This window comes from Temnothorax longispinosus, chromosome 2 (assembly GCF_030848805.1).
Source record: "Temnothorax longispinosus isolate EJ_2023e chromosome 2, Tlon_JGU_v1, whole genome shotgun sequence".
NCBI lineage: Eukaryota > Metazoa > Arthropoda > Insecta > Hymenoptera > Formicidae > Temnothorax > Temnothorax longispinosus.
Window position 1 is genome coordinate 23,857,486 of NC_092359.1, and position 16,821 is coordinate 23,874,306.

General features: G+C 39.6%; 2 protein-coding genes across 9 annotated transcripts in view; one reads left to right on the plus strand and one right to left on the minus strand.

Moving 5' to 3' along the window:
* Positions 1-16,821, minus strand: part of M (zona pellucida domain-containing protein miniature) — a 308,803-nt gene that overhangs the window by 139,244 nt on the left and 152,738 nt on the right. The window lies entirely within an intron of this gene.
* The window catches only part of Sol1, a 238,388-nt gene that overhangs the window by 113,105 nt on the left and 108,462 nt on the right, over positions 1-16,821 (plus strand). For all 4 annotated transcript variants that reach the window (XM_071797777.1, XM_071797774.1, XM_071797775.1 and 1 more), the window contains exons 5-8: positions 1,233-1,389; positions 3,070-3,129; positions 10,461-10,672; positions 11,948-12,022. In XM_071797777.1, coding sequence (XP_071653878.1) covers positions 1,233-1,389; positions 3,070-3,129; positions 10,461-10,672; positions 11,948-12,022 — 504 coding nt within the window. The remainder of the gene's footprint in view (positions 1-1,232; positions 1,390-3,069; positions 3,130-10,460; positions 10,673-11,947; positions 12,023-16,821) is intronic.

Consider the following 16,821-nt stretch of genomic DNA (forward strand, 5'->3'; position numbering starts at 1 on the left):
AATAGAACTATGCCGATGGGCGTGTTAACGATTAATTCATTCTGGAATTCGACATTTCTTTTACGGAATCTCTTCACTAGCAGATAGATGCGGCCGACGACCTTCTCCAACCTCCTGTCTGTTTTTTTTTATCTTCCGGAAACTACCGCTTTTTCCTCTCGCCTTTGTTTCAAGCACAAAAGAACGATCTCGGGTATGCTGAATTGCGCGAGCCAGCGATGTAATTGCCCGTACATATCCCGTAGAAATCGTGGAATTTAAAAACGGTACGAGTTCTTTGTACGCACATGAACGGTGATAATTCCCTGCGCTTTTAGCAAAATCGGTCGGCACTGTATTTCTCTGCCGATGTCGTTATCGCGCTAACCCGCGTACTCGAGATATTTGTACATAGTTCGGAACGTACGTCGAAATCGCTATTGCACAAATATCCGTTATACACGCTCGCTCTTTGGTTTTATTTTGAAACATGCGCAGCTACTCTGCAAAAACTAACGAGGTGGGTGGATAGACAAACAAAAAAAAGATTAGGATTAACTTCGATTCTGTGCATTGTACCGTTATGCATTTTTGTTAATCGTAAGCAGAAACGATACTCAGTTATAAATTGAATCATTTTACCATGGGGCGACGCCTTTGAAAGGAGTGTGGGACGCGCCACTAGTTAATCAATACGTAACGGATTCAGTAGGTATATTTGCACCGCTCTAAGGACACGCTAGCAATCGTTAATTTTATTTCATCTCGATTCCATTTCCGCGAGAGACAGCTTTCGAATAGAATTTGCTCTGCACGTGTTCCGATGTTTATCAATAGTTTTTTCAAAATAGTAGCGAAAGAAATTGTAGTAAGATCGAGGAAGGCTAGGAAGATTTTTTTATATTTGCAATATTCTACTGAAGAATTGTAGATAGTTAAAAACGTCACAAAACAAGATTTTTGTAAATTTATAAAGTCATTATATGGGTTATTCATGTCTCTCACATATTTTCGTTTTTAAGAACGATTTAAGATTATTTTTTAGACCGTCAATTATTTTCTGATTAAATGCAAATTTTGTTTCAACAGTCTCAGATATACAATATAGATTGAACGAACTAACAAGCCAGAAAGAACTAGGACAAAAGCGATAACTTTGTCAAAATGACAACTGAAACAAGATCGTCCGGACAAGTGGACATATCGCAAAGTCGACGACGTCGTAACGTGATCTCATCTTCTTTTTGTTCCAGGTTTATTCGAGATGGACGGTCTGCTGGTGCCCGGCACGATGTGTGACCATGAGTTTGTCAGTTCGCAATCGACGCCTCAATACGGACGATTTTATTCGCCGCGGTACCCGTCCTCCTATCCGAAGAACATCCGGTGCTCCTACCTCTTCCGGGCAAGGTAACTAATCTGACCTACTCCTGAGCCCATGCGCTCTGTTCCGGAGGGTCTAATCCATATATAATGTATCTCCGCTGCTAATCTCCGCCGTCGTCATATATCTACTGCTTTAGCGCATTTAATGACGACAGTCTGTAATCCTGCTCGCAGTTCATTAACACGCAATCTAACATATCGAAGGGCATATTCAATCATATCGAACTCAACATGTTTGTTTCGCATAGCGTTTAAATAAAGAAGGTTTAATTTTGCCCAGGCCACACTAAAACTCGACATACTGGTTTTGGATACTAGGTCACGTTGAGTTTTGATACTACCGCGCTTATCCCATCATCAGAAATTTTCCGGCTTCCTATCCAGCTCAACTTTCCTCGTTCCTCATCTCGGTTCCTTGTTACGTGGCCGCCGAAAGTTTACGTCCGTTCTGTCGCAAGCCGTTTCGCAGCGCAGCGGCATAAAAGCTGCACTCGCGCCCAGCTAGCGGGAGAAAAACCAGCAAGTTCTTGGCATGATCCCTCGCAGGAAGTTGCTATTCTCTAGCCGGTCCCACGAAACAACACCGAGGCTAGACCTCGTAACCCAGTGTTAAATGGCAAAACACTAACAAGCGGTAATATTAATTTGCCAAAGTACTTGTAAGAGAAAATATTATTCTCTCTCTCTTAATCTATTTTAGAGCATTAATTTCTAATAGCTTATTTAATTATCTAATAGGATTTCCAGTTTCGCGTTCCTATTATATCTATAAACGTCATAGTTCACATTACGTATCGTTGCACAGTTCATTGATTTCTGTGGATGTCTGATCTACGTACAGCGATCAAAGGAAATAGTTAACGGAGTCGAGTCAGAACGTCGCTCAATCGTGATGAATTTAATCGCGGCGCCGGGCCAGTATGCGCGAATGTGATTTCCGTAGTATTGTGGGTTGCTGCTTAATTACAGTAATTGTATCAAAGTAGCGTGTGTAACCCTATACGTCTAACAGTTATGTCAACGCAACGTCGGCCGCTATGCCAGCCGCTATAAAGCCGGCGGATACGTGTATGTGTATTATACGCGCGTGCAGTCTATCTGCTAGGTATTCATGACACTCGCTCTATGCTATATTAACGTACTACACTGTTCTCGATGGCTGGATGGCCTTTGTCACGCCGTGATTGCAAGCGAGTCTTTTAATGATTATTCACAGGTGAGGAAGAAACGTGACGGAAAGAAAGCAGCGAGAAAAAAAATAGTAAAGAAACGAATATTTCGGCTTTTCTTTCTTATGGTTAGGTTATAAATTCTTATATTCTATAAAGGCACTTTCTGTCATTTAGCCATTTAAGCTTTTTTCATAAAGAGATTTGGTCCCGTCACATTGTTCACAGTCGCCGCCGTCGCCGTCGACGCCGTCGTTTTAACAAATTCATACGCTAGGTGCGCTTATAATGAAATTAATTACAACTCTCGCCCATCTTGTTTCATTAGTACCACGGGGAACAAGATAAACCGCGCGCGTGTACCGCCGCACGGTACCGCTCGGACGAAAAATGCATGTAATAATATTTTCGTATTCATAAAAATGCAAGTTTTAATATCGCAAGTTATGTAGCATTTATACACAGTAATAAGTGGCGTTATAATGTATCCATCTAGGAAAACGCACGCAGAGTAACTTGGTTAATTGTATTTCAGGTTGAAGGAGAGAATTCGCTTGGTCTTTGAGGAGATTTCTCTGCAAGAAGGAGACCTGAGGCGAGTATTACGTCTTTATTTTTGATTTTCTAACGTAATATGAAAAACATGAAATACGCATAGTATTGAACGAAAAGTAATAACGAACAATAACGAAGAGTAAATAAACGCAGAGCAACAAATTAGAGATTGCATCAGTCGTCTCTAAGGAATTTTTTATAAAAAAAAGAAAAAACGCGCCGTGTTTTAAAATTTCTTTTTGTCATAAATGGTTTACAAATTTTTCCTTCCGGCGCATCTCGAAGTTGATAGATTTGCGGGAGCAACGTTCGGTGCATCCGTGGGAAAAAGTTTCCCGTACGTTCTTCGCATATCCCGGATAGAAATTGAGTTCCGCAAGTTACGAAAGAGAAAAAGCTGAGGAGATTTAGCGGGAGGGATCAAAGTCGTGAATTCACGAAGTATGACCGGGGCTGCCTCGTCTATGTAAAAGATGCGCCATTAAGCCCCGTCGGCTGGTAGGATGGCATTGGCGCGACCTGTCGATTTAAAACTTTGAAACTGTCGTTCGTGCGGCGTGTTGAAAACAGCGTGTAACCGAAACCGCCAGAGAGATGTCCGGATGGACATAAATGGAGTACGAACGCAGAAACACGTCCAGATGGCTAGCTTCCATTCAAGTGATAAGCAGAGCTTTAGACATAACCGGTTTTTGTATATATTAATTTATTTTTTATTCATAGCAATTAAAACAAGTTTCAAGAATTTACTTGTTACTGATGGGTTTTCATTTTATGTTAATCTTAGTCTGATAAAAAATATTGAGCATTTTGTTATATACTTGCTATGTGTATTCAGAATATTTTAGCAGCTTCCCTCCCAACTTCCGCTGCATTTTCCCGACCAATAACCATACAACTCGAACGAGACATACATGTATAATGAAAGCCGCAGGGCTGTTAAAAACTTTAAGACTCGTTTTTGTTCACACTTATACGTACACGATCACCAAAAACGCAACATCCGTTCGCACAATTTAAGAAAAAATGACCAAAGTTGGAATTACGGGAGTTTTGAATCGTTACTGCTGAAGACGGACATATTTTTATGACTCTGATAACAAATTTCATTAGTTTTGCCAGCGTAATCGCGACTTTATCTGTTTAATATTGAACGAATCGTGAAATTATATTTCTCATTGCAGCAAAAAAATATTAAGCATTGTAGTTTACTTAAAATTAATTATTGATAATAAGTCATAAATTAATTTATGTTGTTAGAGGCAAGACGAATAATCAACTTTTTAATTGGAAAATAGAACTTACACGGAAGACAGAAAGTTATCTTAAATTTTAACTTGAAAAGTACTTATCGGAGTCTATTGTAAGATTGAAACTGGAGATATTGTGAAGTGAATATCTTTCTATTATTATTTATGTATAGCAGCAGAGGGGAATTTGCACGTCACCACTGTGTAATTCTTAACAACTTAAGCTCGAAGGATTTTTCTCACGGATCATGAAACTTTTGCATGTATAGTTTTCTGGATTTCTATATGATAAATTTTAAAGATTCGTGCCAGGTGAAGCTCCATTGCGCTAATTGTAAATGTAATTATGATCTGTCAGTTATTAACCTTTAAGAGTTAACGAGACACAATAACGAATATCAGAATCACGAGGGCGCAGGCAAAACTTTTCTATTTAAAACTTTCTCTTCCGATACAGCTTCGTGTATTTGATACGGATCGAACGGTGCACGTCAGTCAGTGCGCTGGCAATAGCCAGCAGACGGCTTAAGTACGCAATGGAGATTTACGGGGAAAATAAAGTCGTTCCTCCGTCTTACAATTACTTTTGTATATTTACCACTCTTAAATTTAAGCCCGTAATTAATACCTATAATTAACCAACGAAAACATGCGTCGCTACGTGAACGTTATCTGGATTTGTCATTCCCTCTACACGAATGTGACTCGCGGAAAATCAAACTCTTTAAATCGCTCTGGATTAAAATTTCTCTGCACTCGCGGCAATCGTAAAAGTTACTCCGTGCTATCTGAGAATTTTATCGACTAGATGACGACACGAATAGATAATCGGCGTCGATTGGTTCAGCTAGCTTGGTAAAACATTTGGGTCGAAGTAGCATGAGATAGAGATTCTACATTTAGGGAGGAGTAAAGCCAAACGAATCATTAAACTAATCAAACGAACTCGTTTGAATGTTTGCCGAGGAGCGGTAATGACGATTGGTGTCGCGTCGCATTGTCCCCGCTGCTGAGAGACGTTGATGCAGAGTCCTGTTGAAATTGACTCACTCATACTGCTGTTGAACAGCGAAAAGCTCTGTAAAAAAGATCTCGAGAGTCGTTTGGTATTCCTTATTTTTTAGGATACTCTTTTCTTTGCCCTTTTGAACACTTTTCCTTTTCCAAAATTTTTCTCCATGCACATACTTTTTGAGATATATCGTAGAATATAGATAACCCATATATTTGAAGCAAAAAGATAAGCAACGGCCAGAGTGACATCGACAAGTAAGAGTCACCATGCGTGTCGTTATTATAGACGTATCATATAGACATCGATTTTATAAATTAAAAAACACAAGATTCCCCTAACATTTGAAATATTATACATTTGTAATATTATTGTTTAAATAAGTTTATATATTAATTTATTCGTAGGTAAGTCTCCTTTTCTTATATTATTAGCTAAAATTTATCATTACCGAAACTATGCATTATAAACATAAAGAAAATGTCACATATGTGAATGAAAAGGAGCTATTTTATATTTGGAGAGATATCTATATTAATTTAAAATTTCAATAAAATATTCAGTGAAGAGATAGGCTTGTTTGTGCAGTAATGTTTTTTGCGTTGACCAATGAACGTGCGAGTGGACGATCGATCGACGGACGAGTTTGCTGTAATTTGAACGCTGCTGTACGTATTGAACTTGCTACGTTTTATGAGCGTTCCATGTGCGTGCCGAGAATAATCGCGGTCGTTAGATATATCTCGTTACGCTGCGCGAGGAGTGTTCGTGAGTTGGTCTTCCGTGATCGGTATTGCTCCTGAGTACTTAGGGTATACGCGGAGCTGATGTTCCGTGTACTTACGACATGCAAATCAGCGGGAGACCAGATACATTCGCGCTCGCCGACCCGAAGGGATCTGATGTATTATCAGTCCATGAATGAGAGATAGCCTCTTCCTGCGCGCGACTCCAAATTTTACGATCGCCAATACGTCAAATTGCTAATGCTTCAGATATTACTGACATAAATCTGCCAGGCAGTAATACTGCGAGCTTGACTACCGATCCTTTCAAGCTGGTTGCCATAGATCCTCCTGTCTCCTCGTTTTCCCCCGTTAGTGCCATTGAAAACGCGACAAGCCTGGACTTCGTATGCACGTGCTGAAGATCAGAATATTTTTTCGAACAAATCTCATATATATTTCACTTGAGCTATATTTCACGTCGAGATCTCTCTTTTCTGTCTTTCTCTCTCTCTCTCTCTCATGTTTCTTACATGTAGCTCGGTAAACTTCATATTCCGCCTGCGAGCGCTACGAATATTTTCCCAAGATATTTACGACGAATTCTACCGGTACCAGAAAACTACGTTCCTATCGGTCTTTGTTAAGGATTTAAAGCCAGCTATACGAATTTAATGCACGAATTTCACCGCTCGTTGTAATTAACTTCGCCGCAATACGATCTCGACTTGACAGCGATAGCGTACTTTTCCGAGAATTCTCTCTTTTTAAATTGTAGGGTGTGCCGGTTACACCTGACCTCTAAATCCTTTGAATACGTGGACCACGATTCTACTTAACCCACATAAAGTTCCTCTCTGCGCGAAGACTTAGAGCTGAGAATGGTGATTGGGAGGTCGACTTGGAGAAACGAGAGGTGCCTGGGGACTTGCAGTTGCAGCGTGCAGGAGTTAATCCTTGATAAATCCTCGAACTCTGTCCTAATTCAGTATTGAGCTCCCTTAATTTCATTCCGTTAGTGACCTTTTAACTTTAAACTCTCAAATCAAAATCGATGATTTTGCGATTGAAAACGGCAGAAACTGAAAAAATGCTGAAGCAAATAATCTCAAGATAAAAGAGAATTTTTTACTTGGTTTTGTCATCAAATAATAACGTTTTATGAGCAAATTGTATAATTATCGTAAAACAACTCAGCGAAGAAAATATCATTTCAATCTGATTTCAAAAAACAATTTTTACAAATACAATACCTCATGAGCGTAAAAAGTGACGCGTTCATAAAATCTGAGAAAATTGTATACAATGGGGCTAGTTCAAATAATACGAAAACAAATGTAATTTTTACAGAGAGTGCAACAAGATATGAATAATAAGCAATTTTGAAATCGTATTATGCTATTACACAAATCTCGGTATGAAAGCAACATAGCTGAAAATAGAAAGAAAATATCATTCTGAAAATAACTAGCTTTCGTATCCGCGCATTTTCGGATAAAATATTTAAAATAGTTTTATTTTTTTTTATAAAATCTGCTTTTATATATTATACATATATCAACATTGTAATTGATCCATACTTACTAGATGTACTTATGTATAGTAAGAAAAAATTGATTTTTTAATAAATATTTTAAAGAGGTACATATATTATTCTAGACACATATTATTGCCTAAATTTTTTAGCTGTCTGCTTTATTTGGCGGTAGTTTTATTTTGTGAGTATAAAACTCTCTCTCTCTTTCTCTCTAGTACCAAATCTCATTTAAACTTCACTCTATATTCTGTTTCGCACGTTCTATCGGGCTATAGCCTGTAGTATATAGTGATTCACGAGCAATTGGCTGCCAATGCAATAAAAACCGGGATTTACTTTTATGACAAAATTTGCAATTTTTAAATAATTAATTCCCATAGCGCTAGGTAATTTATTTACTCCGAAAATATTGGGATATATGTTTTTCTCGAATAATTCACACATCTAATCTTTTCCATACTTTTACGTATGATGTGTCTATCAAAAATACGATTAAGAATATATTTATAATAATATATTAATCGCTCTTTACAGAAATAATATTTGTGATTCTTTTATGTATGTAAAAATTAATTGAATATATTCATATTCTCATGAATGTCGACGTCGGATCCAACGATGTTTATATAACGGGATAAATGGACCCAATATTAGCTCTACGCTGACATATTTATACGAAATGGTTATGGCGAATGAATGCATTCGCTGTGTAATGTTAAATCAGAGAAGAATATCTGAATCTGACCAAATAACATCGACCTACGCAATTATTCACTTTTCATGCTTTCATGAAACATCACTATACATACGATCATAACTGGATTTTCGTTTAATCGTTTATCAAAACTTTACACGCCGCTAATTATTTTTTAGTGAATAAAGTCAATAACACGATAATAAATAATTCGAAAAAGAGATTTTATTTTACATTTGCAGCATGATTAACTTGTGAATGATTGTGTTTTCTCTACAATTAGAAAAATGCCGATTTAGAAAAGAAATTTGATAAATATATTAATTCAAATATTATAATCGCTGCAGTATATTATATCTTCGGTTAAACCTAACGCGAGAATTGAAAGGCGATTCGCGATATACGGTCGACAAATCTGCGATCGATAGCGTTAATTTATGTCGTGGCCGATGGCACTTCCTCCAAGACTGGTGGTAAAAATCTGTAAGAGCTCGGGTAAGAGCTGAGAAATGCCTCCATATATCAACGTTAAGCCGCTCCGTCAGATGCACTCGGATATTATCGTGAATGGTGCTGATGGATACCGAGAGACTCCTCCATCCAGCACTCGATACACTCCTACTCTGCCCGAGTGCACGCTTATAACACGCACATATGCCGCTCGTTCGCTCATATAAAGTTATAGTTGGGGAAACTATCGACAGTATCAATAATCCCTTCCTACGGATATAAGTAATGAATAATCCCTTACCTGGCCTTACCATATACGTTAACTCGCGAAAAGTTTAATAAAAAGAAAAAGTAGTTGTAGAACGGTTCTTTGTATCGCCATTCGATACTTGAACGTGCTTTTACGCTTGAATTCAAGTTTCCAAAGGTAAACGCTACTTTAACGATATTCATGGAATAGCCACTGAGACATAGTAGACGAAATACGAATAAAATCGACGAGAGCAAAATGGAGTCGGTGATGGCCCGAAGTAAATCTTGTTGGGCACTTGAAGAATTCCGTGTACACACTCCAGGCGCGCGATGCTACGCTAGATTAACTTTGATAGACGGATTTACTTGCCTTCGCGTTGAGTTCACTTACGCGCACCACTAACCTCATGGTTCAACTTTTCTATTTGATTGTTTCAAACTGATTTGAGTCTGATTGCATGCGTCTACTCATTATAATGTTCAAATCCATCGATCGAAAATCGAAATATAATCTCGTGTCTCTGTTGATTCGCGGTAGATATAAAATATTTTACGGCATTACGTCAACGACGAGCGACGCTATCGTGGCTATCGTGTACGTGTAAGTGAGGTCAGAAGTCGCACGTGTAGGTTCAGAGGCAAGGAAGCGGAACGGACAGGCGGGACAGGGGTGGCTCTTTAATCTCTGGCTCTTCCGACGATAATCTTTCTCTGCCAACGTAATTGCTTAACCCGTGCAAGTAATAAGGTTATCCCGTCTGCCGTCATCGATCAAGCCTTTAAATCGATCGGATCGCGATCCCGTCGATGTAGTGCACGATTCCTAAGGCTTCCGAAGGCACCGGAGATGTAATACTCTTCTTCGGTTCGATCGAGCGAAGTAGTTCACGTACACATATGGAACGAATCGCCGCGTCGGTCGTCGAGACTCTCTCCTTGGCCTGCCGCCCACCGCCCGTCTTGCCGATGATGCCATCCTTTGTCACTGTACACTCTTTACAGTTTCACCTTCAACCCCACTGAACTGTCTTCCATCTCTCATCTCTTTTGTCTCCCCTTTCGGTCTCGTTTCCTCTCGCGCGCATTATCTAGACGAGCCACAGCACTCAAAGCGAACTTAACATACCTTCGTCGCCGAGAATCTCGTGGATTCTCTCTTTATTCGCGCGTCCCATTACAAGATTCAAATCTTTATGGAGGTAAACTTCTACAAAGCAAGATGCTTTGACAGTTTTGACTTAGGGGGCACTACTAACACTAAGGCAGCAAAATTACGTTAACATAAATTTTATCGATGGATTCTTTATTTCTATACTTGTTAACAGCACAAGTGTCAATTAGCTTAAAAGAGAATATTCCAATTTTTCAGAGCGGGAATTAAGCACGACTGAAGGTAAATTTAATGTACCGATAAGTTGCCGGCTTCTAACGAAAGGTACATCCTGTTACAGTTGCCTGAATAGGGCGGATTTAATCAGGGTGCACGACGGAACGGATTCAGGGGCGCCCACAATAGCCGTACTCTGCAACCAGGGAGCGGAAGTGGAGGTACTCAGCACAGGACCAGGTCTCTACGTCGAGTTCGTCGCTAATTCCGAGTGGCCGGGCCAGGGCTTCAAGGCGATGTTCCAATTCCAGCCATTGGACGATGCGCTACATCCTGGTCAGTAACGAACGATGATTACTCGTCGACATCACGAAAGTCCATCCTTCCGACCATCCTCCCGCCACGGCCACATTCCTCTTTCTTCGGCACCGTCTCATCTCCTGCGATGTGTAAGACCGCGGCTATTGATAGCATTTCCGCTCAGGTGAGTCCCTACAGTCATGGGACGAGCCATTAAATTATCCATTGCCTTATATCGCGTGCTGAGGAATAGTCGTAGAAATCTTTTAGATTCCGCTGTGTTCAAATCCAGATTGCTCATCTTTTCCACTTATTTGGCAATTTTATGGTTTTATGAAAACCAGCATATTCGCGATAGTCAAATTTTTTTGTCTTGTTTTTATAAATCTACATTGATCATTCAATGTCATAGTATTATGAAAATTCTCGTCTTATAAATAGAGTTTTTCATAAATTTGTATCTTCATTAAAGTACAATCACATCCTTGCAATAGACATAAATATGTAGTTTTAAATATAATCGATTGAAAAAGAATGATTATAAAGTCGAAGAGAAGTAGTTATTAAAAATTTAGTTGATAATATTGAATTATCGAAATTTATATGCCAAGTTGCGAACCCGGTCGGTACCGCAGCTTCAAGTAGAAGAAGTTCAAAAGCTCAACATAACGCGTCGCTATGCTGAAGTATGAAAGCGCCATGAAACAGAGCTTTTGCGAAGCTTTCCAGTAACGCTGGAGCTTTTGACGGTCGGCAAGGAAGATCGTGAAGCTTTCCAGCAAACTGTAACACCCGGAGAGAAAGCTTGCGTTATACTCTGGAAATGGCATCTTCTTTGCTTACTTGGTAATCGGCCAAACATTTTTCGGACACATTTGGATTGTTCTTTGAACTTACCCGTTGTTATTACTATATTTTTCGATATTGCCATTAACAGATATACAATAAAATGATAAATAAACATATCATAATATTGATTACCGTAACTGGGTTGATAACTGGGTTTCCGACATATATCGTATTATTACAAGGCATAATTGTCGATAATGCCTTCGCTCATTATATGATCAACGTGCATTAAATTTGATCAATATCGACATTTAATCATTATTTTGACAAAATCTAAGCGTTAAAGCGCTAAGTATTCTTATTTTGAACAAAAACACACCATTACATATTTACAAGACGATGAATCATGGGGCCAGATCCTTTGTGCTAAGGTAGATTGGCTGCGGTCCATTGCATACGCGACTCCCTGTTGTAATTAACGGCACTGTATATTCTGGGGATAATTACAATAATGTGTTTCAGAGCCGGACAAGGTCCCAGGGGCTGCTACAGGGAACCCCAAGTACTCGGTCATCGGACCAGCTGTCAGCGCTACTAGTAAGTATACATTGCATGCTGTACACGCGATTTATCACTTTTCTTAATCAATAATTGCCTCGCCGCGTCCCATGGTACTTCCTCCGGAAAAGATAAATTTGTGCAAACTAAAGTACTGTAAAATTGGAATTTTACTTAAAAGATGACAAGCATGAGACCCTCGTTAAACGTGAAAAAAAAAGGACGTCTATGCCGATAAATGATACGGCTTACCAACTTATATCATAACTAGCAGATCATTATCAGATCTGCTAGTTTCGTAAAAAAAAGAAGAAAGATTATCGCACCCGCGGGACTTTTCGAACGACTGAAATGTAATCTGGGAAACGTGACGCACAGTCTAGGAAACAGGATACCTCGATGTAAAATAAAATTTTACTTTAGACGTAACATACTTTTATGAAGTCTGAAAGAATAAGGGTAACATCAGCCCCGGGGGTATATGGTTCCTGTCGTTGTTTAAAAGGATTATTTTGATGTCTTCAACATGAATGTCGGCGAATACGTGTAGAAATATGATTTTCCCTAGAGCCCTCGACACATAACTTCTCCGTAACGCAGCGGCGTATAAACTTTGTGAGTACTTTACGCTTGTAGAATCATCACCCGTATGTTACGGACGATGGTGAAAGCTCGACGGACTCCGAACTTTACGGCTTTTTCATGAAAATAAGATGCTTGTCTTATATCTTGAGTATTCGCCATAAATTCAGTTGACAAGTAGTTCCTGTCGATGACTTGACTCCTATCTACTTGTTTGCTTGTGACTCCGAACTCGAAACTTAATCCGTCTTTTATTGACAATTATATAAGCGCAATTTAGCAGCATTCGAGTATTATGTGATTACGATATCGTACAATTTCTATTATATATTACGCGATGAAAAAGGACACATTAGATCTATAGATTCATTATATTATAATATATATAAATATATACATATATCAATCATCATCAAAATCAAGTCTCTCTCTTTATATAAATTATAAGTTTATATACAGAAACCATACTTTCGATGCGCGATGGTCATATGGTCATATGGTCCTTTAACATTTAATTACATGCATTCAAATTATTCAAATACTCCAAGGCTTGATTCTAATCTCAATTTGCACGTGGGACTCTAGACCTCAACGTGTTTACTCATGTAAATCTATCTCTTAATACGGGTGAACAACAACAGCTGCGGCGTACGTAGGAATGCGTGACAATGAGAACCTTTACCAGCACAACGGAGTCATGAGGGTGCTCGAGGCTCGAATGGGAGCTATCCTATGAGACACCGAAGCTTATGAAGGTCGATCCTATCCTGTCTTTCAAACTCTCCTCCACACGATGCTTAGGGTTACCGTAAAGCAGCTATCGTAAAACCGTCGAAAATAGCGATATACCTATCTGCTTTTATTCGCCAAGTGCTTCAAATTATTTGCACGTAGTTACGCTGTAGATGTGTCAAGTATACATTAATATATTTTCGTTTTTTATCTCTGAAAAAAGTCGATTGCGTTTTAGCTTTGAAAGTAATATTATATAAGATATAACAGAAAACGAGCAGTTTTTCACCTCAGCATTGAGATCGTCAAGGCATGAATTAATGGTCACGAGAGGAAGATTGAAATGTTTTCAAAGCGATATCGGTAGATTTCGATCACAGATCCATGGCACGTTTGTGCACTAACTGTAATTACGTAAAGTGAGAATGAGCAATGTCGTCGTAGTGAGACTAGTGAGAGTGGGTTTCATTTACGTAATTGGTTGGTTACGTGAAAATATCGTCGGTTCGCACCGTGAAAACCTACCAAGGGCTAACTTCTGCGTATTCTCGCCTTTTTCCTCGTCTTCGTTTTTTAATCGAACGGGAGCGAAACGGACGTCGATAAGGTAATTACCGCAGAAATTAAGTGCGCCGATAAATAGACGGAGGAAGTTGTTCTATCGGAAACGGATGGTCAAGTTTTTCCAATTTTTTCACGCTTAACTGTGAGAGAAAGAACAAATTGCGTGTCGGGACACGGTATACACTGAGCTCAATAACGCGTGCATCCAGGATCACTTTATAGGTCCCTCGTCCTCGTACAGTGCTGTTTACCGTACGACGCGGAGTGAAGCGAATAAGCAATAAATAACGTCCGCGGACAAACTCACGCGCGTCAACGAGGGTAATGTTCCGCTAAACGTATATACGCGTTAGCTCCCCGAAAAATAACGTATTTCGTCGCAGATAATGTCAGCCGCGAGACGGTAAATTCTAATGGCTATGCCAGACCGCCACCGCCGTCGTACGGCGAGAAACCGTATGGAAGAGATCCGGGTCGAGAATCCGCGAGAGAAAGAGAGAGAGAGAGAGAGAGAGAGAAACGAAACGGAAACGGGAGCGTACGAATGATGGATCGAAATTCTACAATTTTCTCACTCCGTTCGGGAAAGTGCTATGTATGTGCTATGCTCGCACGATGCTAACTTTGCAAACGACGTAACGTTGTTTCCCGGTATTTTACGCTCGTCTCCAAGCCGGAAAGTGCGCTTTCCTGTGAAACTAATAATAACTTTCTGCAGTGCGCACGCTTTACACTTAAGATGTAAGTGTCGCAAACTTTCTACGACGTACCCAGCGATAACAAATTTCCTCTACTACTATTAGAGCGATTTAATTGCCGATGAAATATCGTTCCTTCTGTCAAGGACGAGAATAAAAAGATTCTTCTTTTCTGCGAGAGAGGATGATGAATGTTATTTAGACAGTAATGTCGTATCGTGTTATATGATTGTTGTAGACGATCTTTTTTTATTACATCTCTTAAATCCATATCACACTTGTATGCGATATATGACTTTGTCAATTCGACCGGTATCATATCGATGCCGCGTTTGTCGAACAAATCTAAAAGAATCACGAATAACGCTCGGCTGTCAATGAGTTCGATGAGTTTGATGCGTGATACGCTATTTCGTAATTGCGATAATGTACCACAGCTATATTGGCAAACTCTAGATTAATGTGTCGTTATGGCTCATAATTTATGAACGGAATGACAAATTTACATGGCCGTAAGTGGAACGCAAGCACTCGAATTTTATATTCTTGAATATTCACGTTATTCATCAGCTATGAATATGTACGCTCGTCTAGCGCATTGCACACGCATCTAGTTAAAAATATTCTACTAGCATGCTGATCAGGTATACAGGTGTATGCATAACGGTAAATTTGCTACATAATGAATGGCACATTGATGTCGCACGCCCCAATCGCAGATATTGTTTGTCATACGCTAATTTATTAAACAAGTAGCCGCAAATACGTTGCGTTGTACGTTGCAAAAGAAAAGGAATTCTCTCTAATATTTTCTGCGAAAAATTTGCAATAATCGCAGTAACATCACGACAATAATGGTGATTATTGTCGTGATTTACTGAGAATTCATTAACTGAATCGTGATCTTGGTGATAGTTGATTATTCAGTGTTCTCTCATTTAGGATTGTCATAAATGCAACGTAATCGAGGGGAAATTCGTGGCTGCTCTACGTGAGCACATCAAGTCATTACATGCAAACGCGTCGTGATAAAACGGGAGAGATGATTACATCGTCAGTAATAAGAGAGAAAGAAAGAGAGACATTGATGTTGCATGTAAGGACAAATAATACGTGCTATCCCATCACTAGGCTCTAGCGACGACATCCAACACAATGAGGTTTGATCATATTAACGTCAGCCATAAAGCGTACCCACCTGCGTCTATGTGTCGGGTGCAGAATGATCCACTAGAAACGAAACGACCTCGCGTGATAAAGTGGGTACTAAACCAGCCGCGGCGAAAAAAAGAAACTTGTAGGATCCTATTATCGACACTTGTCCGGCATTGCGTACGCGACCACCGAAATTTACAGCAGAACACTTTACCTTTTATCCCCGGCCCTTCTTCGCCTCCCCAAAGAAAGTTTCTTCAAATTTTTCCTCTGCCGTTACGGCGAGAATTATTACGATGTTGTCGTGTGTAAATTATGGAAAAAAAGATTTGACTGCAAGAACTCATGCAAGGAGTATTTACCACTCTTATTATAGAAATGACACTATTATAGAATTATTTATTACACGTTTTTTCGAAATACTTAAATATTTTAAATAATTAACTTAAACGCATGTTGTGTATTTATCGCATCGACACCCAAATTGATTTATTTGTATGTCCTTTTTGTTCCTATTTGAATAATTGCTACGATTCACGCGCGACTATATAGAAGATACATCGTAAAAGCTATTCATAAACATTATGCGACGAGCGGCATTAACATGTAGCTGGGAACTGGAAATGCTCGCGCACCTTACCGCAGGAATCATAGGGGATACCGATAAATCGTCGTGACTGCAAGCAGTGGATCTCTTGCCGGCGAGCCGTCGATTCGGCGACTGGCTATCGATTTCTCCGCGTGTGTACGGTCGGGATACCGAAATCGAACGTTCCGAGGTAAGTCCCGGACTGTCGGAAATGTATAAGATCCATCTCGCGCGCTTTTCAGGGATTGACGTTGAAAGAGTCACGGTTTACGTTAGCCCTTTTCTCCATGGAGAAAAGAGGAAGAGAGACGACAGGGAGACGGTGACCCCTCGGAAGCCGTAGAAATCTAATAGACCGCAAGCGAGGATGAGATATTGGCTCAGAGATCGGTCTCGATCGATGAAGCGTAACAGTACTTACCCTAGCGTATCGTGAAATTCGTATTCAACCCGTTCTTGCGGATACGGAACTTTCTCGATCGTTTTATCGCCTTGTCCGCGGGCTTTGACGATTGAAT